The 25,971-nt window shown below is 45.7% G+C and overlaps 1 protein-coding gene across 4 annotated transcripts in view; it reads right to left on the bottom strand.

Moving 5' to 3' along the window:
• ARHGAP6 (Rho GTPase activating protein 6) overlaps positions 1 to 25,971 on the bottom strand; it is a 481,194-nt gene that overhangs the window by 12,976 nt on the left and 442,247 nt on the right. For all 4 annotated transcript variants that reach the window (XM_077889547.1, XM_077889549.1, XM_077889548.1 and 1 more), the window contains exons 9-10: positions 19,374 to 19,553; positions 3,991 to 4,088 (exon numbers count right to left, since the gene is read on the bottom strand). In XM_077889547.1, the coding sequence (XP_077745673.1) occupies positions 3,991 to 4,088; positions 19,374 to 19,553 (278 nt within the window). The remainder of the gene's footprint in view (positions 1 to 3,990; positions 4,089 to 19,373; positions 19,554 to 25,971) is intronic.

The following is a 25,971-nucleotide window of genomic DNA, read 5'->3' as shown; positions in this document are numbered from 1 at the left end:
ATTGCTGCACTCAAGTATGCATTTTAGAAGCTTCTACCGCTTCCCGCTCTGCGGTTCTCCTGCCAATCCCCTTAGTCTTCACTCCCCAATAGCTCCACGCTCAACCTTGCAGCGGAGTCTTCACTGGATCAAGACTTTAAGACAAGAATTCAGTCCATCCCCGCTGCCACGGCTCATCCAGGCCTCCCCCTCACTACCTGAAAACACACGATCACCTCCCATCCTCCCCAGTTCTCCCCGGCCTCGTGGGAGCGGGTCACCTTCCCACGTCTGTCTTTTTTGCCCTCAGCCTCTCTCTGTTCCAGAACCAATGTCACCTTCCTGCTGCCAGTCGGATCAGGCCTGTACGGGTGGGCTTTGCCTTTCGACACTGCTACGGTTAAGGTAGGAGGGTTCTCTCTTGTGTCACATTGCCTTCATAGGTTGCTCTCTCATGGACAGAAAGGCAGAAAGTAGTGACGCCCAAGCCTTAAGTGTTTGTAAATGCACAAAATAGTGAGGTTCCAAATCACATGATAGTTAGCGTTACCGTTCATTAAGCATTTATTAAAAACCAGGAGCTATTCTAATAGCACAAGAACTCTGTGAAGCTGGTGCTGCCTTTTAGCTCTCTGGTTTACAGGTGAGGCAACTGAGACAGAGAGAGAGAAATCTCTTTACCCAAGACCACAGCTCTAAGAGCAGTGGAAAAGGAATTCGAACTCAGGCGATCTGGCTCTGGATCTGAACCTCATAGCCAGTGCGTTACACTATATGGGAGCGTGCTACTGATGTTCAACGGACACGCCGATGTAGTCGGCGCCATCGGGCAGGTGGGGTACCGTAATTTGTCATCATGTAATCTGTCATGACCATAATTTCTCATCACTGTAACGCATTGCCACTGCTTCTTAAGTGCCATCCCTCAGCCTGCCATTGAAGGGCATCTGCCCTCTCTGCTGGCCAACCTTCTAATCATGCCCACAGCCAGCTGACATGTTCATTATGATGTCCAGGCCCTGGTTCAAGCTTCCCAAATGTTCAGGTCTATTGACACTTGTTCAGTCTTCCAAGTTCACTGCAAATCCTTGCTCTTCTCAGAAGCCATCCCTGAGACTACAGGTCACCCCTTTTTTCTCTTCTCCAAACTCCAAGTGGTTTTATGGTCTGGAGTGTTGGTTTCCTTCCTCTGTCAATACAAAGACCCCCTTTTAATGTCAAGAATCACGCACCTCAAAGAAAGTAATACACGATGGCAAATATGTAATATCTAATGTGGCAGATCTAAGCCAGAGGTTCTTACCTGTGGCTGCTTAGTACAAACACAGGGGGAGATTTTTAAAAATCCTAATGTCCAGACTGTGCCCTAAAACAAATGAATCAGGATCTCTAGGGGTGGCACTCAGGCATAGTATTTCTCCAAGCTCCCCAGAAGATTCGAGTCTGAGAACCAATGGCCCGGCACATACCATTCTGCACTCTGTGACTCACTTAATAGCCTGCTTCCTATTATTTTTATCCTTGAAGCCTCGTTCAACCAGTCTGCAAGCTCTGAAAGTCAAGAACATGCCTTGATATTTTAAACTTTCGCGGCTCAAAGTGTGGATCACAGACCAGCAGCAGCACAGCCTCATCTGGGAGCTTGCTAGAAATGCAGATTTTTCAGACTCTTTCCCTCAGGTCTACTGATTCAGAGAGGGCTTTTCAACAAGATCTCCTGATGATCTGTGTATACAGTAAGCTTTGAGAAGCATGCATGTAAGGTATGAAGATACTACCTATAGCTCCAGGGGTAGGACTCTCAAGCCTCAAAAGACAACTACAATTAAATAAGTATTTATTTGTTTATGTATTTTCACCTCATGACATCATGATCAACACTTCTGGGCTGCTCCTTGGCCTGTACCTAGAGGAAAACAATTACTCCCTTCTCCTCCTTACTAAGAAAGCCTTCTCCACATGTTTTCTGTTCAATAATGCTAGTCTCTGACGTCCACAGAACACCTGTGAGATCATCTCCCTTCCCTTGAAACCCACCCTGACACTCACCTAAGATCTTGGTCTAGTGTCAGCTCGCCTTGGCCTTACAATTCTTATTCTTATAGGGATAGGGAACAGGAGAGGCTAGACAATTGTACAGCTTGTGATAAGCTTAATATGGAAGCTTCTTCCTTTTCCTAAGAGTAGTGAAAGGAAGGTTCACTTCTTGGCATTTACATGCAAAAAGCATACCTGAAAACCATATAAAAATAACTTCTATCAACCATTCTTCAAAGCACAACGTTTATATATTTAAACGTGCCATATAAAAGCTGAAACTTGGCAAATCAACATCCGTGGTTTTTTTAGGGGTGTGTTTTCCAGCTTTCCCACAGAGTACCCAGGAAATGTTATAAATGCAGCTTAATGAGGGATTCACAAACAGAAATGCCACTGTGTCTGTTTTCTTGCACGGGGAGGGAAAGAAGCGAGTTCATTAAAATTCTGGTGATACAAGATCTGCTGTGAAGAAAAGCCACTTGAATTAGTTTAAATTAGAACTTATACCTTGATGACAGAAATCTAGGGAAAATTTAAGGGAGCCCAATTATCTGACATGCAAATCAAGACCATGAAATGCCAGCCCACTTAGACAATTTGAATGTATTTTTATTCACTTGTGGCTCTTGGGGCTCAAATTCAGGCAAAATGCCTTACTTGAACCAGAATCTGGCCTGATAATAATTGGCACAAAGACGAATTTTAAAAAGTGCATTTGAAAAGATGAGCCACTTAAAAATTCTTCTCTGCTCTGCAGGAAATGGAGTGAAGTCTGGATCTTGCAGTGCTACTCATACAATGACGCAGGAAAGGAGGTCTGAGCAGCGTGGGATTCCTTTCACTACATTTTTCTAAAGAGTATAAGTTTTTATATCTGAAATAGTTTCAAATGATAAATTAACCTATCAACTTCAATATCAATATAAAGGAACGATTTAACACGCGTCAGTATTTCTAAGGCACCAAGGAATAGGACATACTGTTATTTTACATACAGCTAAGAAAGAAAGAAATGCCGTGAATTACTTAGGATATGCCACTGATGATAAGGTGACCCTCAATTTCAGGGATGATAAAACATGGGGCAAAATGTGTCTTAGAGTTGTTGACATTCAGGAAATTAAAAGCACAACCTAAACGATGCTCTCATGAGAGGACGACAACTCTTCCTGCTACAAATTTAAGGTTTGGCATCATGGTGACAGCAGCGCTCCTGGTTAAGGACGCAATAATACCTTCTTACCTGGCTTTGCCAAAAGCTCAGCACCCCCACTCTGCCTCTGTACCAAATATTTGAGATTGATCCTCAAATCGGACTAAAGCAAAATCCAGTGGTCTTCCTTTGGGGGCAAAATTGGTGGCAAAGCACAGCCTACATGTAGCATGGCTTGTGTTTTACTTGTTGCAAACATGTCTGCATGTGGAGACCAGCGTGCATTTTTATCAAAAGGATGCTAACCATAAAGAGCGTCAGGAAGGTGCACACTTCCAATTTTAAAGGAGCAACTAGGCCTTGGTAGAGGCATGTCTTGTGGTTTGGTATCATGTCACTGGTGCTGGTCAGTGACACAAGCAGGGTGCATCCAGGTGCCACCTAAGGGACCCGTAAGTACAGCTATCAGGATTCTAGAAGTAGAATCACTGATGCACTTCAGAGTCCTTTGAGCTTCTTGTCAGTGATTTAGTTCTTTTTCTTTCCCCAGTAAACACAGTCAAAACAACCTCAAGGGGCTCAAAAAGAAACCAAAACTGAAACAGAAAAATCCCATAAAGTGCTTTCTGATGTAATAAGTGGGCTAGGAAAATTGAAGCCTTTTCTGGGTAGGCGGGCTGACAAGAGGTGCCAGAAAGTTGCCAGATCTCCACTTCAAGTCACTCTGTGTGGAATTAGGTAGGCTTCTCTAATTCTTTAGAAATGAAAAGAGAGATCCCCATGGCGGCTTTAGAAGATGGGGCAGCTGGCATACTCACGATGATTGGGAGGCCTTTCTCCTGAGTAAGTAGTCCACCACGTCGGGGTCAGTCTCCAGCAGGCTGATCAGCACTTCATTCTGGAGATCCGGTGGAACCTGGAGGGGCCAGATGTGGGGGCAAGGTCAGACGGTTCCAGAAAGAGGAGAACCATGGTCACTGGCAACTTCACAATAACATAAACGAGAGCCTCACAAGTCGTAACAGGACAGAGTGATCCGCCACCTATTTGCCAGTCAAAACCCAACCTACACCAACCCCTACGGCCATTTAATTCTTAGGACAAAGTGGACGATTACCAAAAAAGTCATATTCGATCCAAGTCGTCACCCCTGTTATGACTGGCGATATAGCTTAGTCACTTTTTACCTCTATCACCCAGACTAGATTTTCCCAGCTTTGAATAAGCAAAATATCATGGTTAAGAGGGATGGTGTTCATGATTTATTGTCCAAATGGAGACACTTTCTAAAGTTCCTACTTATAATTATGCCAAGATGACGGGTATGAATTATAACTGCCTTGGGCAGTTCTGGAACATATATGATCAGTTCATTAAGAGGACAGGCCCTTGGAGTGCCTGGGTGGCTTAGTCAGTTAAGCTTCAACTCTTGATTTTGGCTCAGGTCCTGAGATGGGTCGTGACATTGAGCCCCACGTCAGGCTCCGTGCTGGGTATGGAGCCTGCTTAAGATTCTCTCTCTCTCTCTCCTCTTCTGCACCCTCCTCTCTCTGTGTCTAAAAAAAAAAAAAAAAAAAAAAAAAAAAAAAAAAAAGGACAGGCCCTTGAGCCAGACTGTGTTTGAGTCTTAGTTCCATTTATTAGCTATGGGACTTCGGCAAAGCACGTGACCTTTCAGTTTCCTCATCTGTAAAGTGGAGAGAATGACAGCCCTCATGACAAAGCTGTGGTGAGTAAATGATTATTACATGTTGCGAACTGAGAACAGTAGCTGGAAGACAGTAAACACTCAAAAAACCTGCTGACTGCTGTATATGCCCATGCCATTTTATCCTTGGGTGCTTGCACTCACCCCTTTCTTGCATCAACAAAAAAGTTTCTCACCTCACAATTTTTTTAAAGATTTTATTTATTTATTCATGAAGAGACACACAGAGAGGCAGAGACACAGGCAGAGGGAGAAGCAGGCTCCACACAGGGAGCCTGATGGGGGGACTCGATCCCTGGACCCCAGGATCACGCTCTGAGCCGAAGGCAGATGTTCAGCCACTGAGCCACCCCTGTGCCCCTCTAGCTTCAGAATTTGACAAGCATTTGCTCGAGTTCTGTAGCTGAGCATCACGCCTCCCTAGGCTAACCCACAGCACATTAGAAGATGGCCTTATAATCCTAAACCGCAACACTGTGAAAATGTTCTATGAGAAAAGCCTAAACTCTGCTCCAACGAGTTTTCTACTCTACAGATGCTGGTAGCTCAACTAAGGGAAACTCAAATTATTGAGAGGAAACAAAATTTCCATCTGATTCTCTCACAGGCGGGCTCGGAGACCAGGCTCTTACAAACTGCAGGGACAAGTCTTTGGAGTTAAGCGGCTGGTGGAAGAATTTGCCTCCTGCCTCTTGCAGAACTCAATTCTTCTTGAGCTCTGAGAAGCTGGAAACAATTTTATTCATAAGAAAAGGGATGAGAAGGCAACAACAAAATGCTTTCTTCTCTCATAAATCTGTTCCTCCCACTTCATCCTGAATCTTCATTAATGACAGTGCCAAACCCTGCTCACACAAACTCAAAATCCAGGCTGCAGTCAAGCTTCTCCGTGTCCTTTCCCCTCCCTGTTCAGAACCAGCAGACTTACTTGACTGCATCTCTGTGATGTCTGTTCCTCCTTTTCTCTATCTTCCATTCCCACTGAAGCGATCCAAGTTGGAGCTGCCATGACCCCTTTGTAGTGGGCATCTGTTGGCCATTACCAGCTTCCATTTCCCTCTTGTTGTAACAGTTCTGCCCCCAGTTTCCTGTGAAGCATCAACTGTTCCCCAACCCTGAGCTCAAGGGTGATGTGTAAGCTGGTCTAAGGCCACGATCACTCCCCTCCCAGGCTACCAGGGCTGCCAGCACAATGGCCTGGAACTCCATTCGAGGTCATGAAAGGCCAGGAGAGTGTCCCCAAGCATCTGAGAGAGACAATAAAGGGTTGGAAGCTACAAGGGCCCGAGGACCCGGCTGACAATTGAAGAAACAGCAGCAAGAAATGGAAAGGAAGGATCTCTCGATATCATGAGTCCTGGGTAAACCTGTGCCTGAAGCCATATTGCCTGTGGACCTCAAACTGCTTAAATTACTTTTGAGATTTTCGTTGAAAAGAAAGATACATCCTTCATGGGCCTTTGATGCAACTGCTGGCTAACTTATACACTAGCTATTTCCTTCACCACCCAGCGTCACATTTCTTGTCTGCATGGTTGTCTGAGTGCTCTGATCAGGACGCTTGCTCAGGAACCTCTTTATCTCTATGGTGGAAAGCCCTCCACTTGCTCGTACCTGCCATTTGTTCCCCTGGTGGCCACCCTCACATGCTCTCACCTCAGCAACCATTGCACTTCTCACTCTGGCCTTTTCCACCTCATTCCTTTAATCCACTACATACATAGTTGGTGAATGTTTACGGAGCACCAGGCACTGGATGCCAGGATTCAGCTCTAAAGCAAGCAGACAAGAATCCTTGTCCCCTTACAACTGACAATGAATATGGGAAGGTCAGCACGAAACAAATAAACAAAGCAAGCACAGCCTGGATCACACAGAGACAAAGCAGAGGAGGGGAAAGGACCGTGGAGGGGGTGGGGTGGGGTGGGGTGGGGGGCAGTGCCATTTAGGTAGGATGGCAGGTCACAGAGAAACTGCCATTTTAGCAGAGAACTGAAGTTGGTACAGGAATTAGAGAATATCAATTGCAAGCAGAAGGAAGAAAAAGTCAGCAAGATCATGGGTCAGGAGCAGAGAAGAGGCCAGTGAGGCTGGGAAGAGTGAGGAAGGAGGCGGGCAGTAGGAAGTGGGTCAGGTAGCCAAGGCCAGATGTTGCAGAGGCTTACGGGGTCATGATAAGGACATCTGTGCCCAGTCTAGGTGGTGGGGGAGCCACTGGGGGTTTTGAGCAGAGTTAGACTAAGGTAAATGGTCATCGCTGGCTACTGCGCTGATAGCAGAGTGCAGGGAAGCAAGGGGCTGACGCAGGGGGTGCAGAGAGGGGTCAGTGCTAGATCCAGAAAAAAGGGGGCAGAGAGCCGAACCAGGATGGCGAGCTGATGAGAAATCTGTGGATCCTGAAGACAGGGAAGATAGAGATGATAGCCTCAGCTATTTTGCTGGTGGGAGAGAGAAAGAGGGAGGAAGAAGGAGTAGAAGAAAGATGCCTTCGATGTTTGGAGCGGAGAGTCAGGCACCCGGGTGACCAGTGGAGAGAAGCTGTAGGTGGAGGAGACTGGGGGTCACCGCTGGGAGGGTGGCTTCGTTAGAGTTACGGGGGAAGGCCTGTGGGACATCCAAATGAGAGAGAGATCTAGTGGACAACCAGGAATAAGGCTCTGGGGTTCAGGAAAGGGGCTTGGGCTGGACATAGAAATCTGGGAGAGACACATATAGATGGCATTTAAAGCTCTGTGACCAAACCCAATGGCCCGGGAATGAGAACGGCAGAAGAAGAGAAGGGGCAAGGCATTTAGGTCAAGGCTGAAGGGTTCGATTCTCTTACTTAATTGAACAAATTAAACAAATAAAAAGACTGATTATTTTTACTGTAATCTTTTCAAACAACACGACCCAATGGATACACACTATTATACCACCTTGTTAAAAAAAAAAAAAGTAATGCCCAAAGGTTGAAAATGAGGAGAGAACTCATTTTTGAAAAATGAACAGAAAGCAAAAAATAAGCCAAAAATGTATATCCTGAACACTTTTTAAAAGAAACTACCATGAGCAAATGAGAAGAAATATTCATTCCTTCTCCTCCTCCTCCTCGTCCTCGTCCTCCTTCTTCTTCTAATATTTTATCTATTTGTTTGATAGAAAGAAAGCAGGAGCAGGGGAGGCAGTAGAGGCAGAGGGAGAAGTAGGCTCCCCACTGAGCAGGGAGTCAGACATGGGGCTCAATCCCAGGACTCCAAAATCATGACCTGAACTGAAGGCAGACACTTAACCACCTGAACCACCCAGTCTCCCCAAAATACTCATTTTTCATCCAGTTAAATTCAAAATTTTCTTTTTTTTTTTTTTTGTTTGTTTTTTTGTTTTTTTTTTTGTTTTTTTTTTTTTTATTGGTGTTCAATTTACTAACATACAGAATAATACCCAGTGCCCGTCACCCATTCACTCCCACCCCCCGTCCTCCTCCCCTTCTACCACCCCTAGTTCGTTTCCCAGAGTTAGCAGTCTTTACGTTCTGTCTCCCTTTCTGATATTTCCCACACATTTCTTCTCCCTTCCCTTATATTCCCTTTCACTAGACACCTACAGAATGGGAGAAGATATTTGCAAATGACATATCAGATAAAGGGCTAGTTTCCAAGATCTATAAAGAACTTATTAAACTCAACACCAAAGAAACAAACAATCCAATCATGAAATGGGCAAAAGACATGAACAGAAATCTCACAGAGGAAGACATAGACATGGCCAACATGCATATGAGAAAATGCTCTGCATCACTTGCCATCAGGGAAATACAAATCAAAACTACAATGAGATACCACCTCACACCAGTGAGAATGGGGAACATTAACAAGGCAGGAAACAACAAATGTTGGAGAGGATGCGGAGAAATTCAAAATTTTCTATGTTTAGACATGTAATAAAAAATGTTACTTCAAGCACCAATTCATTCCCAGTGAAGAATAAACAACCCTCATGCCTACCCTTTGGAGTGCTATAAGCATCACAGTATTAATTCTGTGAGAGTATACAGTACATCTAAAGATGAATTATTAACTTGAATACATATTAGAATAGGTTACAGGAAGTATAATTATTTAAAACATAACTTTCCATAACATTCTGTTAAATTATTCTGTAATTCAGAGTTTCTACTCTTTCAAGCAGGCTTGGTTCCCAACCAATTATAATCATTGAGCTTTATTTTCCGTAGCATACATGACTTTTACTTGGTAACAAATGCAAATAGAAAGGGTCAGTGCTGTAAATCTATCTATATTTTCTTTCTTAAAAGACCCATGGTACCATTTTGGCTCAGAGACACTCTTTGCAAATAAGTAAAAAGATACAGTTATTTATTTTTTATTTTTTTAAAGGATACAGTTTAAAAATATGGATCCATGTATGGCAGGAAGGGTAGGTGATATTTTCCTATGTATTATAGGTGAAACTCACTCCAGAGTACATAATCCATTATTTTAATTAATTTCTATCCCATCTTGTTATGATTTAAAGCAGCTTTAAAAATTCATAGATAAATCATAAGAGACTCCCAACTCTGGGAAACAAAGGGTTGTAGAAGGGGAGGTGGGGGGGGAAATGGGGTAACTGGGTGACGGGCATTAAGGAGGGCATGCGACGAGATGAGCACTGGGTATTATACTGTATGCTGGCAAATTGAATTTAAATAAATTTAAATTTAAAAAATAAAAAAAGAAGTGCACTTCTGATGAGCACTGGGTTTTGTAAGGAAGTGTTGAAGCGCTATCTTGTACACTTGAAACTACTATCACACTGTATGTTAACTAACTGGGAGTAAAATAAAAACTTTAAAAAAAAGAAAAAACTCACATGATAAAAACCACATGTTTGTTTGTTATTAAGCACTGGCACAGAAAATTGGAGCCAGTGGGAAAAGGAGGGTAGAGAATTTGAAAAGATGCCTAGAACTGACATCGTATTCGTACGACAGCCTCCAATGCTGTTTTCTCAATAAGCCCTCCAATCCTTGTCCCTATTTGCGTATTTCATTTCCTATAAGTTTAATAAAAATTTCAAACTACTGGCTCGGTTCAATTGGATGAGCATTCATTTTCTGTGAAGTTAGATACTTTACAGAGAAACAAAAGTCAAGGGAATGAACTGATAGGAAACAGGAGCTCACAGTAAGTCCGAGACATCCAGAGAGATCATTCCTAGATATGCTCCTTTGTAAGAATCAGGATGCTGTCAAAAGTATTTCTGATTAAGAGTCGGGAGCCCCTGAGGCCCAGTTTTTTATCAGCTTTGCTGCTTATAGCTAATTAATGTAAGGCCGGATACATCAACCGTCTTCTTTAGGATTCTGTTCATACAAAAATCCAGGCCTATCCCTTCCATCCCATTTATCTTTATGGAAGCGTGGTAAGGATCAAAAGGACCAAACAGATTTGAAAGTACCTTACCGATTGTAAAGAGGGTCAGAATAAAGGATTTTATTAGAAATAGACAAAATAATTAATAAACACTTCAAAGGACAAAACAAAAGCAGACAAGGAGACGGCTAATAATTGTTCTGCAACTTCTTGCTGGACTAACAGACATCTGTCTCTGCCTCTCACCTGCGCGCTCGCAGAGAAGCACCACTCTCTTCTCCTTTGCTTAACACTTTGGGCAGGTAACTACGTTGCGAGATCTCCTCTTGATACGTCCCTGCCCCTGACCTCCCCCTGGATCTCGAGAGCCCAAGTTTGTGATCTGTGGGTCCCTCAACTACAATGGTCTTGAAGCCAACTCCATGGAGCTTCTCCCTTCTGGTCCCTTCTCTTCCGCCGGACCTCGAGTCTTCGGTTGGTCGCATCAGCAGAAAAATTCATAGATAAATCATAAGATAAAAATTCATAGATAAATCATAATCAGCCGACCGAAGAAGGGCTGACCTGATCTGTCTGCCCAGAAGAGATGCAGGCTCCTAAGGTGGTAGCTGTCTGCCAGCTTCCCTCTTGTGCGGCGAGGGCAGGCTCCTGTGTGCCCATCCTGGCCAGGCACCCCCGCAGGGGGCTTGGAACATCTCTTTTCATCACCGGATGTGATGACGGCAGCAAGAGATGCTGGAAATAAGTGCAGTCTCTTGCCGCTGAAGATGGCAGAGCGGAGAGAGCAACAGTGCAGATGAGCCACTAAAGCCCTGCCCCTGAGGCTGCTTCCGTGACCTAATAATCCAGCTGCTTGCAGCCCCGGCCACTGATTTTTCTCTTCCTAGCAGCCAAACGCTTTCTCAATTATGCCTTTTCTTCTTCCTCCTTGCCCCCTGCTCTTTTCTCTCCTGAAGCTCCCACCTGCACATCCATGACCCTTCACCCACTTATCTCGCAAGTCAACATTGTTCTCTTCCAGAACACAGGCTAGGGTGGTGTTTTCCACCCAGTGGATGTCCAAAGAATGTCATCAGAATGGCAGCAAATAACAGTCAAAAAGAACCCAGGATAATTGGTCTTCGTGGTGTGCACTGGCTCTGTTACCTTTGTGAAGGGGCCTCTCTCTGCTTATAAGTAGTAGCAGTGTCATGTTCTAGAAAAATCTCCTTGCTGTTAATTTTTAGAGCTAGACTATAAATTTCCTTCCCCAACTGAAGAGCATCAGAAATTTTCTGACATGTTTTTAAACTATTGCTCCCATTAATATAAAAATGAAAAATGAGGGGCACCTGAGTGGCTCAGTCGGTTAAGCGCCTCTTGGCTTCGACTTGGGTCGTGATCTCAGGATTGTGAGATCGAGTCCCCCATCAGGCTCCAAGCTCAGTGCGGACTCAGCTTGAGATTCTCTCCCCTTCTTCACCCCCACCTTTGCTCCTCCCCCAATTCACACATGCGCACTCGCTCTTAAATAAATAAATAAATAAATAAATAAATAAATAAATAAATAAAATCTTTTTTAAGAAATGAAAAACGAAGGGAGCCTAGCTGGCTCAGTCAGTGGAGCATGCAACTCTTGATCTCCGGGTCATGATTTCGAGCCTCACGTTGGGCATAGAGATTACTTAAATAAAAAAAAAAAAAAGAGGAAAAATGAAAAGTATCACTACATAAGTAAAAAATTCTATCTTTTTTTTCTTCTGGGATTTTGTTTATAGCAAAATGGAAACTAAGGAGGACTGTGAAGAACACGCTACTTTTAAAAATCAACTGATCCTGCACATCTGAGTGAAGAAACAAAACCCAGCCCCAGTGGCTTCTTCACTTACAATTTATTGTTTCACATCAAAATCTCTACTGGGTTTTAGTCAACTATTTAGTAAGTTTCGAGATTTTCCAAGGGTACCATTTATGGTTGTGTTTATCTGGAGACTCGACTCCTTAGATTTTCATGTGTTCCTTCCGAGCAGAATGCTATTTCAAAAATCAAAAGAACTTTGGACTCTCCTGCTTCAGAGAAAAAATGTAAACACTGCAATATGAAGGAATAAAACTGTCACAATTAAAATCCACCCTATCAAATTAAAAATGAAACCTTGAACGATGGCCTAGGGTATAACACTCATGATGTAGTTTATTCTATAAACCACAGAGAGGGGGAAATGGCTCAAGTTTTCCCCATTTACCAAGTCACTATAAAAAACCATTAAGGGCATCTCGAAGAGCAATTCTCAGGACCCAGCCCTATCGTATTTGCCCCCCAAGTGTTCCATACTAATCCATCCCTTTGCACTGGACCGAGAAGGATGCTTTGGCTTTTCAAACTCTACCACTTTCCAGCAAAAGCAAGTATCATTGGAAGTCACGATGACAATTTTTTGAATTAACAAACACACTGAAAGAAATCACTTGGGCTGCTTATGAGGGCCAAAGTTCGGTCATGGGCCTGCCCAGCCCAGGATCTTCTGTGCGACTGTCGTGGAGGATGGCTTAACATTATGTAAGGGGGTCTTGGATGTCTGTGGAGGGCCAGAGTGCATGAAGTTCAGCAAATTGTTCTCAGGTGCCTGATACATGCCAGGCAGCGTGTTTGGCAACTGGAGCACGTTAGTGAACATATACAGTCAAGGAGCCCAGGACTCGGGGAGCTGTGGTTGGGGGAAGACGCAAAGAAGGACAATGAAGAAGGATGAGCAGGCCTTGCTCCACGGCCACAGGCTAAAGGCGGTGGAAACCGCTCAGGTGTGCCATTCTCCTGCTCCTCCGCCTGTGTGTCGCCAGCAGTACGTGCGGGCAGGGACAAGGTGAGCAGGCTCCCGCAGGAGCACGTACTGGCTCTTGCAGCCACCTGCCAGCCTGAACAGCAAGCGGGTCGCTGTTACGATTAGTCAAGAGGGATGAATGTTGTTAAGTGTCTCCTTTGTTCCCTATTTTCAAACTGGCTAAAAAATAGCTCTTTCTCCGCCACAAACGGACTCCACATCTGAGATGCCACATTAAGGCACCTTGTCTTGGGCCGTCTGGGTAGCTCAGTGGTTGAGCGTCTGCCTTTGGCTCAGTGAGTGATCCCGGGCTCCAGGGATCGAGTCCCACGTCGGGCTCCCTGCATGGAGCCTGCTTCTCCCTCTGCCTGTGTCTCTGCCTCTCTCTCTCTGTGTCTCTCATGAATAAATAAATAAAGTCTTAACAAAATAAAAATAAAGCACCTTGTCTTTTGGGTGGGGAGGCATCGTGCTGGAGAAATAATTCACTTAGTCGCTGCATCACTTGGACAAACTATCTCAGCTTACTGTTCATGAAATGGTGGTGAAATTTAGATTAGCTGATGATGTACAGAACGACCAGCCCAGCCCCTGGCATGTCAACAACAGTAATTTTAAAAAACACTGGATGGATATAAAAAAAGGAAATGGAAATCATACATAATTATCTGGGTACATTGGTAGGAGGTGTTCTCTTGTTTGATGACCTGGATCGCTGCTTGACTCCCTTTGATTTGGCACGCAAAGGCGGTTTTAAGAAACTGCAATTTGCATCAAGGAATGAAAGGAACACGAGGCGAAGCTTGGCTTCTGAGCTTGGAATCCTCACGTCGGCCTCTGACCCTTGCTCCCAGTGGTTCTCAGTTGAAAATTCCCATGTGCTCGGTGCTGGTCCCCAGCTCAGGCTGCAGAACCAGCAGGGTGGGAGCGCGCTGGCGTTCCCACGTCTCCACTGCACTCCGGACTCTTCATCAGCCTGTAAGAGGGGTGCCTTGCCTTCTTTCCCTCTCTCCAAAAAAGGAGCCCTGGTAGGAATCATTTAGTATCAGTCCTCAGAAGGAGCTGACAGTTTTCTCCACTCGGCTCCGAAGCTCTTATTAATTCCAGGAGCAACGATGAGTCTTCTCTGGGATTGTCAACGTCAGTTATGGAAGCAACAACTTTCAGAGCCATTCAGGCACCAACAGTTTAGGCAGGGGATGCTTTCCACCTTACAGTGATACCAGTGAGCATTCCTAGATATGCATTATCCTTCCCTTTTGTTTATTATTATTATTTTTTAGATTTTATTTGTTTGCTCATGAGAAACACACAGAGAGGCAGAGACATAGGCAGGCTCCCTGCGGGGAGCCCGATGTGGGACTTGGTCCCAGGACTCCGGGATGACGCCTTGAGCCGAAGGCAGATGCTCAACCACTGAGCCACTCAGGGGCCCCTGATCCTTTTCCTTTATTTCCATTGTTCCCAGATCATACCATTGTACGTTATCCAGTGTTTCAACTGTGGATATCAGGAATAGAGGGTCATGATTTAAAGGTGAGGGAGTCGACGGGGTATGGGCACTGAATCAAAAACAAACAACAGAAATGCATTTCTTCCTGGCAATATATTGTTGTACTTATTCAACAAATAATCACCGGGTACTCGTTTGCTCTTCTGGATGCCAACGAGCTGTAAAACAAATGAAAACCCCTGCCTCCAGAAAGTTTGCATTCTATTAGGTTTCAATAAGCATAAAAAGTAAGTATATTATATAGTGAGTTAAAAGGTGAGAGGTGCCATGGAAAAAAGAAAAAGAGCAGGGTAAGGGCGGAGGAGTATACAGGCGTGGGAGCAGCTCACACTGTTGTGCAAAGCGGGCCGGGTGGGCTTCCCCACACAGGTGACACCTTGAAAGTGCCCTGAGAGGACACAGTATCTTATCAATTCACATGGTAAGAACAGTGATCTTTTCTCTTTTGTGTGCCTAGTATATGCCAGTTCCTGCCGCAAGTGCCTAGCAATGTCATTTCTCATTCTCAAAATAATCCTGTAGAGGAGGCAACCTCATCACCTTTTTGTGCGAGAGGGAAACGAAGGCTTAGTGAGGTTGAGCATGAGCCCAAGATCACACAGCAGATTTATGGCCGAGCCAGGAGGAGAATTGTGGTAGCTCATTCCAAAGCTCACGGCCTTCCCTAAAGCACCTTGGGGCTTTCCCAAGGTGTGGTTCGAAAGGACCAGCACGTCCTGGAGGCATTTGTTAGAAAGTGTGGATCCAGGGGCGCCTGGGGGGCTCAGAGGTTGAGGGCCTGCCTTAGGCTCAGGTTGTGATCCTGGGGTCCTAGGATCAAATCCTGCATCGGGCTCCCTGAGGAGACCCTGCTTCTCCCTCTGCCTGTGTCTCTGCCTCTCTCTGTGTGTCTCTCATGAATAAATAAATAAAATCTTAAAAAAAAAAGAATGTGGATTCCTGGGCCCCATCCTAGCTCCACTCCATCTGATTCTCAGGAGGGAGGCCGGGGAATCTGAAATGTGTGACAAACCTGGCCACTCTGCTGCACGCTCAAGTTTGAGAAGGCCTATTTTAATCTGCTGCCTTGGCTTTTGATAGAGTGAGCTCTATGGCTGTTATCAGGACGTCTCTCCAGCTCTGGGATTTCCACCCCTGGGCCTGAATAGCAAACGACCGGTGTGAAAGCCTGTCCTAGCCAGGCTCTCGAACCCCGTGCCAGCCTCTGGATCTAGGCCTCTCTCCTGCATGATGGGACAAAGCCAGGTTCTTTTCTGCCCTCTCTCACTAACTCGGATACCTCTCCCACGTGGGAGAGGCAGTTGCAACATCAAGACATGAAGGACATCATTAACACTCAAAAGAAAACTTGGGTGGTGGCCAGGCCTCTGTGGCCTTGGAGACCCTTCCATCTGTTCTGCGCCAACGCTGCCTCCAGGCAGGTGCATTCGGCCCTCATGGACAAACTCCTGGCCACCTTTCCTGATGAGTCCTCCTTTCTAATGTCAATGAGGAAGCAGAGCCTCCCTTTCTGAGCTCATCAACCCCTCAAAAAGCTGTGAAACTGCACAACAGCCAACAACCTTTAATCATCAGGCTTCAGCCTTCCTTGTTTGGAATTATTGTACTAATTCTGAAAGCTTGTCTAAAAAACAAAACGAAATCAATCAGCTATATACATGACTGAATTTTTGTCCACCCACGCAGACCAGCTTTGCCAACCAGCCAGCAGCTCTCGTATAACCAACTAGATTCTGAAATGGCAAATATGCCAAGAGAGCCTGCCAGCGGCAAGATTCTTTTTTTTTTTTTTTTTTGTGCTTTATAGAGAAAAAAGAGGTAGACTCAGTGCGAGGGCACAGAATCACGTACATTTCAGAACTAGAAGGCACCTTGGTTTTCATTTGTTCTAACCTCGTCCTTTGATAACCGAAGAAACCGAAATCTCAGGTGAGCTCACCAAACAAAGTGAGGTGGAGGCAAAGGAAAGACTATAGCAAAGTTTTCTGATTCCAGAGCCCGTTTTCCTTTTAGCTGACCTCAGCTTGGGATCCTTGTCCCACATCTCCTCCCACATCCATCTTTTTATTCTTTCTCAATACATAATTGCCATCATCTGTCTAAGGAAATCAAGGATGCTTATAGTCACGGTTAACTTACTCTGAGAAAGGTATCCTTGGTTCCTCCATGTCTAAGCCTTTTCATATGCGTACGTGGAAACCATATGTTCCAGAACTACCACTGAGCCACTCATGAATTTGACCAATGTTTCTTGTGTTTCTACCATGTGCCAGGCACAGGGGTAACGCAGTAAAGAAAGCAGATGGGGTTCGCCTGGGTGGCTCAGCGGTTAAGCGTCTGCCTTCAGTCCAGGGCCTGATCCTGGAGTCCTGGGATCGAGTCCCGTGTCGGGCTCCCTGCAGGGAGCCTGCTTCTCCCTCTGCCTGTGTCTCTGCCTCTCTCTCCCTCTGTGTCTCTCATGAATAAATAAATAAAAGTCTAAACAAAAGAAAGAAAGCAGATGGAAAGGGACAGAAACCCATCCTGTCCTGGAGCTCACATTCTTGCGTGGAAACACAGGACAAGCAAGAGAACCTAGTGAGACCCTGCGCTGGTAGTGATGAGTGCTCGGGGGGGAAAGGCAGGGGCGAGGGAGGGGGAACAGGAAGTGAGGGTGCACACAGGGGGGTGGGTGGGGCTGCAGGTGAGACAGGGTGACCAGGAAAGGGCTGGCCAAGAAGTGAAGACCACAACAGGGGAGCACCAATATGAGCTACTCCCCGAGAGACTCTCGACATCGGTGTCTCCCAAGAAAACAGCAGGTGCAGCGCATGTTTGGAAGATGCTGGGAAAGGGTGGAAGATGATATTCTGCTGCTGTTTTCTGTAGCCCGGGCAGCAGGAAATGGTGGCCAGGTAGGGCTGTGTTAGCATCCCGAGTGGAAAAGAAATGCCTGAAGGTTTGTGGCTTCAGCTAAAGAACTTGGCCTAGCATATAGAATGTGGAGGACAGAATTAAGATTGGGGAGAGGTATTATTTTGTTTAAAAAAAAATCCAGAGAGCATGAGGTCATGCCGAGACTACTTGGCAAGATGACGGGTGACTTAAAACTTGAAGAAAATGTTGGAAAGTTCAGTTATTTGATTCATCCTAGCATGTGATTAATTATGAGGATTTGGGCTGAAGTGTGAAACTTATATGCAGGCAATGACTCACTCCACATTTTTCGAGAGCTTCTTGTTTGCAGACAGGCTGGGCCCGCGCTTCAGAGACTCAAAGAGGAGCAGGATACCGTTCTACCTAATTATTGTACTAATTCTGAAAGCTTGTCTAAAAAACAAAACGAAACAGTGAGTGTTTCACTGTGGGTAAACCCATTTTCTCTTCTTCCTCAGCATCCAGAAGGAACCCATTTCCCAGCTTCCCTATAGCTAAGCATGGCTTGTGCAATGGGATTTGAGTGGACATGATGGATGGCCCTTCTGGGTTGGGCCCATGAAATCCTAGGGGATTGCAGAGTCTCAAGACGTGAGGAGCTGAAGTCCCTAAATCGTTAGCTGCAAAGCTGTCTGACAAACATCTGATTACACTTTACGTCAACAAGATATTTATGTCTGTTGTGCCGAAGTACTGAGATTTGGGCCAGCTCACGTTGCCTAACTAAGAAAATTATTAATTAACATTCACATCGAATTTTACAGGCTGCAGAATGCTTTCACATATCAAATGATTCTGGGAAGCACCCTGGGAAATAGGCCGTGCTTTCGGTTTTCCCATTTCACAGACGCTGACACCGACGCTTATCGGGCGCTGAGTTACTTGGTCACGATCACACAGGCAAGACGCAGAGGGCAACAATTCTAAAGCACTGGCTCTCAAATTTACAAAAAAAAAAAATCATTGGTGAGAGACCAGCATGGAAAGAAATCTAATGCAAGGCAATTAATAAGTGTAGACAAAATACTAAGGAGATTCAAAAGAGGGAACTAACATGCTTGGTTGGAGAAGCCACTCAAGGCTCCAGTGGAGGAGGTAAGATTTACGGTGAGCACTTGTGAACTGACAGGAGAAATGGGAGAGGAAACCTGGAGAAAGTTCCTGTAAATTCTGACATGCGATAGGAGTGGTGAACAGAAATAGAAGAGACTTGGCATCTGTTCTCATGTTTCAAGGAAAGTTGGAGCAAGCAGGGCAGTTTTTTGAAGGAAAACAGGAACTGGTAATTCAATACAAATAAAAAAAATATTTATTGAGTGCCTGCCAGATGAAGGGCCTTCCAAAAGCATACAGAGGATACAGAGAGGAGATAACGAGAGCACAGCCCATGTTTCAGATGGATTTTTAAACTATGGAGGGAAACAGTCAGAAATGACTAACACAATGTTGAGTAAGATAAACATCAGTAGGAACAGTATTGGGGTTCAAGGGACAGAGAAGTGACACGAGAGGGAAGACTTCAAGATTGACCTCGGAGGAGGTGCCATTGGTGGGGGTGGTTACGCATTACTCGGAGTCACAGGGGCCACAGATAATTCCCAAGAGAAGGGTTTGATCGATATTTTGAGCGAGGACCTCACTATGAAAATAATTAAATGACTCCAGAACGTGACCGTGGTTTAGGGGACAGCAAAATGAAATTGACAATTGGGATACGTGTGTTTTAACGTGAGGTCACAAACTTCCAGTGACGTCACAGCTCCGTACGTTTCTATTTCTACTGAAAGTGCCTGCCTTCCAAGGTATTCGGGCAACGACCAGCACCACAGGCCAGGGAGGGCGTGCAGGAGTTTCATCATGCCACCCAAGAGCGTCACGACGCAGCTTATTGGGAAGAGCCACTTACCATGAACAGGGCTTCATAATTTTCAATCATTTTCTGTACCACAGCGATGATGGCCGTGCTCTCCTCAGCCCGGGCTGAGCTCTGGACGGTGAATTCTTTGTCTGATGATTTCTGCTTGTGCAGCAGGTTGGGTCCAAATATGGTGGCCAAGTTGAGAGAAGTCATTTTGTTCCCGGTGACCTGTAAGAGTGGACAACACAAGGACTGGTGTTATTTTTGCTCTTCAAACTGCTGGGTGGCTCAGTAATCAAGGGACCTTTTTCCTTTACCCTCCCCCCCCCCCCCGCAAGGGCTCCATCACCTCTGGCAGAGTCCGTGGGGAGCACCAGCATTTTCCTTTTGCTTCATGTCTCGGATTGACTCTCATAGCTCGGCGGTCATGTCGACAGCATATATTTTTTAAAGATTTTATTTATTTATTGGAAAGAGAGAGAGAGAGACAGGGGGAGAGGGAGGAGTGGATTCCCCGCTGAGCAGGGAGCCCAACTCAGGGCTCGATCCCAGGACCCTGGGGTCATGATCTGAGCTGAAGGCAGACGCTTAACTGACTGCGCCACCCAGGTGCCCCTTGATAGCATATGAAGTACGATTTTACATCTCTAAGTTATTTGTTGTGAAACTGGTACTATATAAAATGTCTACCCTGCCTGCTTTTAAAAAATGCTGATGTCGGGCAGCCCGGGTGGCTCAGTGGTTTAGTGCTGCCTTCGGCCTGGGGTGTGATCCTTGAGTCCCGGGATCGAGTCCCACGTTGGGCTCCCTGCGGGGAGCCTGCTTCTCCCTCTGCTTGTGTCTCTGCCTCTCTCTCTCCCTCTCTCTGTGTCTCTCATGAATAAATAAATAAAATCTTAAAAAAAATTTTATAAAAAGAAATGCCGATGTCCGTCCATCCGTCCATCCATCCATCCAACCATCCAACCAGCCCGCCAGCCCTCCATCTATATCCCTGCATCCATCAAACCATCATCCCTCTACTAAATCACACACTCAGGACCTACCGTAGGCTACACAGTTTTCACGGATTCTAATTATTTACAAGTTTTCCAACAATGACCATGGTACAGTCCTTATTTCAAAGAGTGCACTTTCCAGAGGGGAAATAAGCCTGTCAATCACAAGGAGTGAGTCCAGAGTATGAAGCCATCAACTCTGGACGCCCCAGGGACACTCCAAAGAGACGACAACATTTGCACAAAACCATGAAGGAAGAACAGAGTTTGTCAGGCTGAAGAGCAGAGGAGCTGAGACAAGGGACAATTTCACAGTTGGAAGAACACCATATGCAAAGACAGAGACATGTAAAATACACCAAGGCACCCCCTAGTGTGGCAGAGGGTTCTGCAGGAAAAGGAGGCAAGGGCCATTGCCACATGTCCCCAGCGGGCACAACTGTCCCGGGTTAAGAACCACTGGTCTAGGCAAATTTTTCTTTCTCTTGTTGATATTAGTTGAAAATCTAGGAACACGGGGCTAAGTATAGGAACTGTAGCTGCTCAGTGGGGGTCCTAGGCCTGGGAAGATGCGCACAGCCTCTGAGAGGCACCTGGGTGCACAGCACAGAATTCGTGAGGCCTCATCACAGCCACGAGGTACTCCGGGCCCTACCCGTGTCCTGGGGAGCCCTGAGCTGGCAGCTAGTGGGCCCTGCGATCCCAGCGTGGCACAGGGCATGCGCTGTTTTTAGAAGGTGAGCCTGTTTTGGGGTCTCCTGCCAAGTGAAATGCTTTCACGTGGTAAACACTGGGAATTTTCATGGAAGTCCTCTTTATGTATGACTGTTCAATCATTTTGTCTTCGTTTTACTTCATTGATATACAATTGCCGTTTTTTTTTTTTTTTTCATTTGATTTTTCATTTCTCTTCCTGGAAATTTATGGCTTCCTGGAAATTTTGAGGATCAAATCAAACGTGTGTCATTTTCAAATCCATCCCTTTACAATTCAGGCACTTGGAGTGTTTCCCCTTCCCCTCTTAAACTCATAGCAGGGTTTTCCCTTTTTTTTTTTTTTTTTTTTTTGGTTAACATTCACAAATAGGAGAGTTTTGTTTTCTTCTAAAAGAATGTTTAGCACAAGGACAGTCCAGAACTCTGTTTCCGTTCCCTCCTTCTCCTGTTGCTATTCTGGGAACGCAATCCAATCCGTCTGTAAAATGGCACACAGATTCCAGCTGCAGAGTGTGCTGCTGTGGTTTGTTAACGCTTTTTTGTTTTGTTCTGATTTGTTTTCATTTTACCGTCTTTGAGATCGGAACTTGACTTGTGGAGCCAGACAGCCTCCACCTTGGCTGCTCGTGGTTCAGCATCTAGGTAGCTCTGTGTCTAGGTAACAGCACGTGCACTTGGGGTCAGTTCATTAGTTAATTATTAGCCAGCCAATTAGAGAAACAACTTTAGGGACGCCCTGGTGGCTCAGTAGTTGAGCGTCTGCCTTCAGCCCAGGTCATGATCCCAGGGTCCCGGGATCGAGTCCCACATCGGGCTCCCCGCAGGGAGCCTGCTTCTCCCTCTGCCCATGTCTCTGCCTCTCTCTGCGTGTTTCTCATGAAAAAAATAAAGTTTTTTTAAAAAATTAAAGGAACCACTTTGTCCTCGCTAAAGAAGCATCCTAGATCCTTTCTAAACCTAGTATGAGTCCTTCACATTTATTACAAGTCTAGCACCTACAGGCACCCAACCAGGAACTTTCCACAGGCTATTTTGATTCTTTTGCACTATAAGCTCACGAAGCAGCTGGGCTGTTGTCCTTTTTTACAGACAGGGAAGTGATGCCCAGAGCCTGGAGCCAGGAGGCGGGTGGAGCCGGAAAGCCACCCTGCATCTTCCTCCGGAGCCTGTGCCTCCCACGGGTCAGCCTCCCCGGTGGCCTCTGTCAGTGTGGGGCAATGAGAAGACTAAACTTTAAAGCGGGGCCGGGATCGGGGTGAGGAGAGTGAGGTACTGGGCCTGCTCCAGTTCCGGAGCCGACCACCCATTTCCTGCAGGTATGCACCTCCTCAGAGATCTGTAAGCCAGCTTTCTGTTGGTGGCTTGGAACTTCTTTTCTGCCTCGTAGACCCTTTGAGGAACCGAAGGCCAGCTACGGGCCCTCTCACCAGCCAAGCGCATCTTCACACCACATTTCCCCTGCAATACCACGTCCAAGGGGTCTTGGACAACTGGAAAAACCACTGCCCGAGAGCTTTCAATTATGCTCCTGCAATATTCTCTCGAGAAGAAATGAAATCTTTCTTACATTTGGGAATTTCTCTTTTCCTCAAGGAGCAAAGCAAATAAAATGGAAAGAGACAAAGCAAACCCAGATAGTGCAACACCATGATTTGATTTTCCTAAGAAAAGCACTGATTGTCCCTCCAACAAATTTTCTCATGCCCTTCTTTCCAAAGTCTCTAACATCCTATTAGTCAATGATGCAGTAAGTTGGAAGTGCCAATCTGAAAGCAAATATGATGCTCATTTTCTAGAGGAGGGAGCTCAGTCAGACCTCCCCCACCCAACCTTGTTCTCTTCCCTCTTCCTCTATTTTGTAGACATAGGGTCATGCGGCAAGGCGCTGACACAGCGTGTGTGTGCCTCCAAACTACTTGATGCTCTGGCTCTGTTTCTTCGTGTTCCAAGCCATAACAACTACCCAGCAGGGAGAGAACACATCTGACTCCAACCAGCAGAGAGGGAAGAGAAAAAGTTGAAAACTGCTCTGTTGTTTTTTTTTTTTCTTTTAAAGATTTTATTTATTTATTCATGAGAGACACACAGAGAGAGGCAGAGACACAGGCTGAGGGAGAAGCAGGCTCCATGCAGGGGGCCCGATGCGGGACTTGATCTCAAGACCCCGGGATCACACCCTGGGCCGAAGTCAGAGGCTCAACCACTGAGCCACCCAGGTGCCCCAACTGCTCTGTTTCTTGAGTGTGTTTTACAGTTCGAGTTTTGCCTCACTGCAGGGCATCCACCCTCTATTCTCCCTGTGCTCATGCCAAGCCACCAATAAAATATTAAGCAAACAACCTTTCTCTGGCTCTCTCTCTGGCTCCTCTCCTTCTACTCTTAACTTCTACCAGAGGGGTCTTTAGCTAACCCCCATCCCTGCGCACTCCAAACTTCTCTGGCCCATGTTCACCACTTTCTCTCCGAAGCTCTGGAGTGACTCTGCACTGCCTTCCCTAATTCTATATTCGCCCCGTGTCCTCACCTCCTCCACCTCCGAGAGGTCACAGCCTCCCAGGAACAGTAAGGTGACAATTCCCAAACGACACTCACTTGTCTAGAGGAACTAGATATGTGCTCAGGATGGATGTGAGCCAAACACCGAGGCCACTGTTGCCTGGACAGTGACAATGTGAATTGCTGTCTTCCGCATGGCTGTGCACACACAAGCTTCCCAACTCGCTCTCTCCCTGCCTCTAACCGATCTACAGCATGGGGGTAGTGGAATCCTTAGTGGAATCCCTCCACATATTCGGGGCTTAAAGAAAAAAGCACCCACCTCTTACGAAGGCATTCAGCACTCTGTGAACACAGCCTAATTGCCCCCATACCTCATCGCGACCTTCCCACTCCACAGCCTTTACTCCGATCTCAGATGGCTGCGTGGGCTACCCGTCTGCCTGTGACTTCTCACCATTCCACCCAAGCCGCCTCTCCTCCTATTTCCCCTGCTGCCCCAACCTTTACCAGTCCTTCGTTTTGACTCAAGGTTTAGGTCAAGAGTGGCTAGAAACACTCGCAAACTCTTGCTTCCCTGTACAACGCTGCTGTTACCAGGATATTTTCATATTCCTTAGAGTAAACTTGTCTTCTGAGCCACGGTGCAGGGCCAGGTGAAGAATTTTATCCACAAAGTTCAGATAAGGAAAGTCAGGTTTAGGAAGGTTAACAGATTTCTTCAAGAACACATGGTCAGTTCGTTATAAAGTGACCGAGCACTCTCAAACAGGGGGGACTTTGCCCCCCTCCTGCCACCCCCCACAGGATACTTGGAAACATCTAGAGATGCTTTTGGTTGTCATAACTGGGGTGCGGTGGGGAGCTGCTACTGGCGTCAAGTGTGTAAAGGCCGGGGATGCTGCTAAAGCATCCCTAATGCACAGGGCAGCCCCTCCAGCAGTTACCTGGTCTCAAATATCGATCATAGGGAGGCTGGGAAACCCTGAACTAGACCCCTCAGTGGAGGGGTTCTCCTAATTCCTGTTCCAGATTTCTGCTCTTAGTAAGCGAGACCAGTTTGGGTTTGAGCCACCGCTACGACTTTACTGGTCACTGGATCGACCCTACCACTATCCATATGACAGTTTTGTGTGAATTAGAAAAAGGAGCCCCTTCCTCAACATATTTTCCTGCCATCTTCTGGGATATTGTCTTACTAACCGTGCAGATCCACAGTGCCTGTGGGGTCCATGGCGCCGCCCCCAGAGTTGTGAAATGCACAAATGCGCAACCTGCGCAACCGTAAGTGGAGCTCCCTGTGGGACACTGGCTCAGTTACTTAACCCCTCTAGTCCTCAGCTTCCACCTCTGAAACATGGGAGCAACGGTATCTGCCTTGTGTAGTGGAGGATTAACTGTCACGCATGCAGCCAGCACGAGGTAGGAGACAGAGAAATGCTAGCTAGTATTCCAGCCTGCCAAGCTGGGTTTGTACCCATCCAAGAGGAGTTTCTTTTTTTTTTTGGCACAGGCGATGGAGTCTTGTTCAGCATTTGGACGTGTATCTGAAAACAATTCTAAAAAAGCAAGAGTGACTTCAATTGGACTTTCTGCTTTCCTCAATGCCTCCTTGGTCACCTAAGACCTGACTACTCGCATCGTACTTCAGAAGCATCAGAGAAGCAACTGGCACGCCTTGGAACACAGACAGGGCTCTGCCTCTACCCAATCATTAAGCAGATGATTCTATAGCTTGTGTTCTATCTGTAGCTGATAAAGGATGACACCCAGACGGGTAATATAACCACTTAACAATTATGAGAATTATAGTATATCCCCGGAAGAGCTGTGTCTGCTGAAATCAGGTGTCAGTGCCATATTATGAAGCCTGAAGCCAGCAGAAGTTTCACTAATTATAACTACGATAGAGATACATGATACATGGCTAACTCAGGGAAGTTCCAATCTTATACCAGTAGCGAGGACGATGATAAGAAATGCAGAATTGCCTTTCTGGATCAAAGTGAAAAAATTTAAAAAAATAAATAAATAATAAAAAAATAAAAATTGACCATGATTTTTAGGAAGGAAAATTGATAAATACAGAACTGAATCCACAATAGAATGGAGTTCTACTTAACAAGAATTTAAAAGAAAAGTTTCTGGGGTGAGGTAAGTTTGGAATGCCTCTGGCCTCTTTGTGTTTGACTTGCAATGCTTGTTAGCATAGTAAAGGGTCTGAGATCACCCTGGGAATCCAAGGTCAAGGAGAAATTTGACTGCATGGTACCAAAAAGGGAAACAGATCTCTTGTTAAGGTGAAGATTACATAGGTTGCTTCCTAAATGGTCACCTAAAATTGAGGCCAGAGTCTCCCTTGTCCAAGGGTGGAATCAAAAAACATCCTGAAGAATATGTGTGGTGACCTAAGAGAACCAGAGTCTAGGACCTCAA

Source organism: Canis aureus, chromosome X (genome assembly GCF_053574225.1).
Source record: "Canis aureus isolate CA01 chromosome X, VMU_Caureus_v.1.0, whole genome shotgun sequence".
NCBI classification, from domain to species: domain Eukaryota; kingdom Metazoa; phylum Chordata; class Mammalia; order Carnivora; family Canidae; genus Canis; species Canis aureus.
The sequence above is the reverse complement of the archived record's forward strand: the minus strand, read 5'-3'. Positions and strand labels throughout refer to the sequence as shown.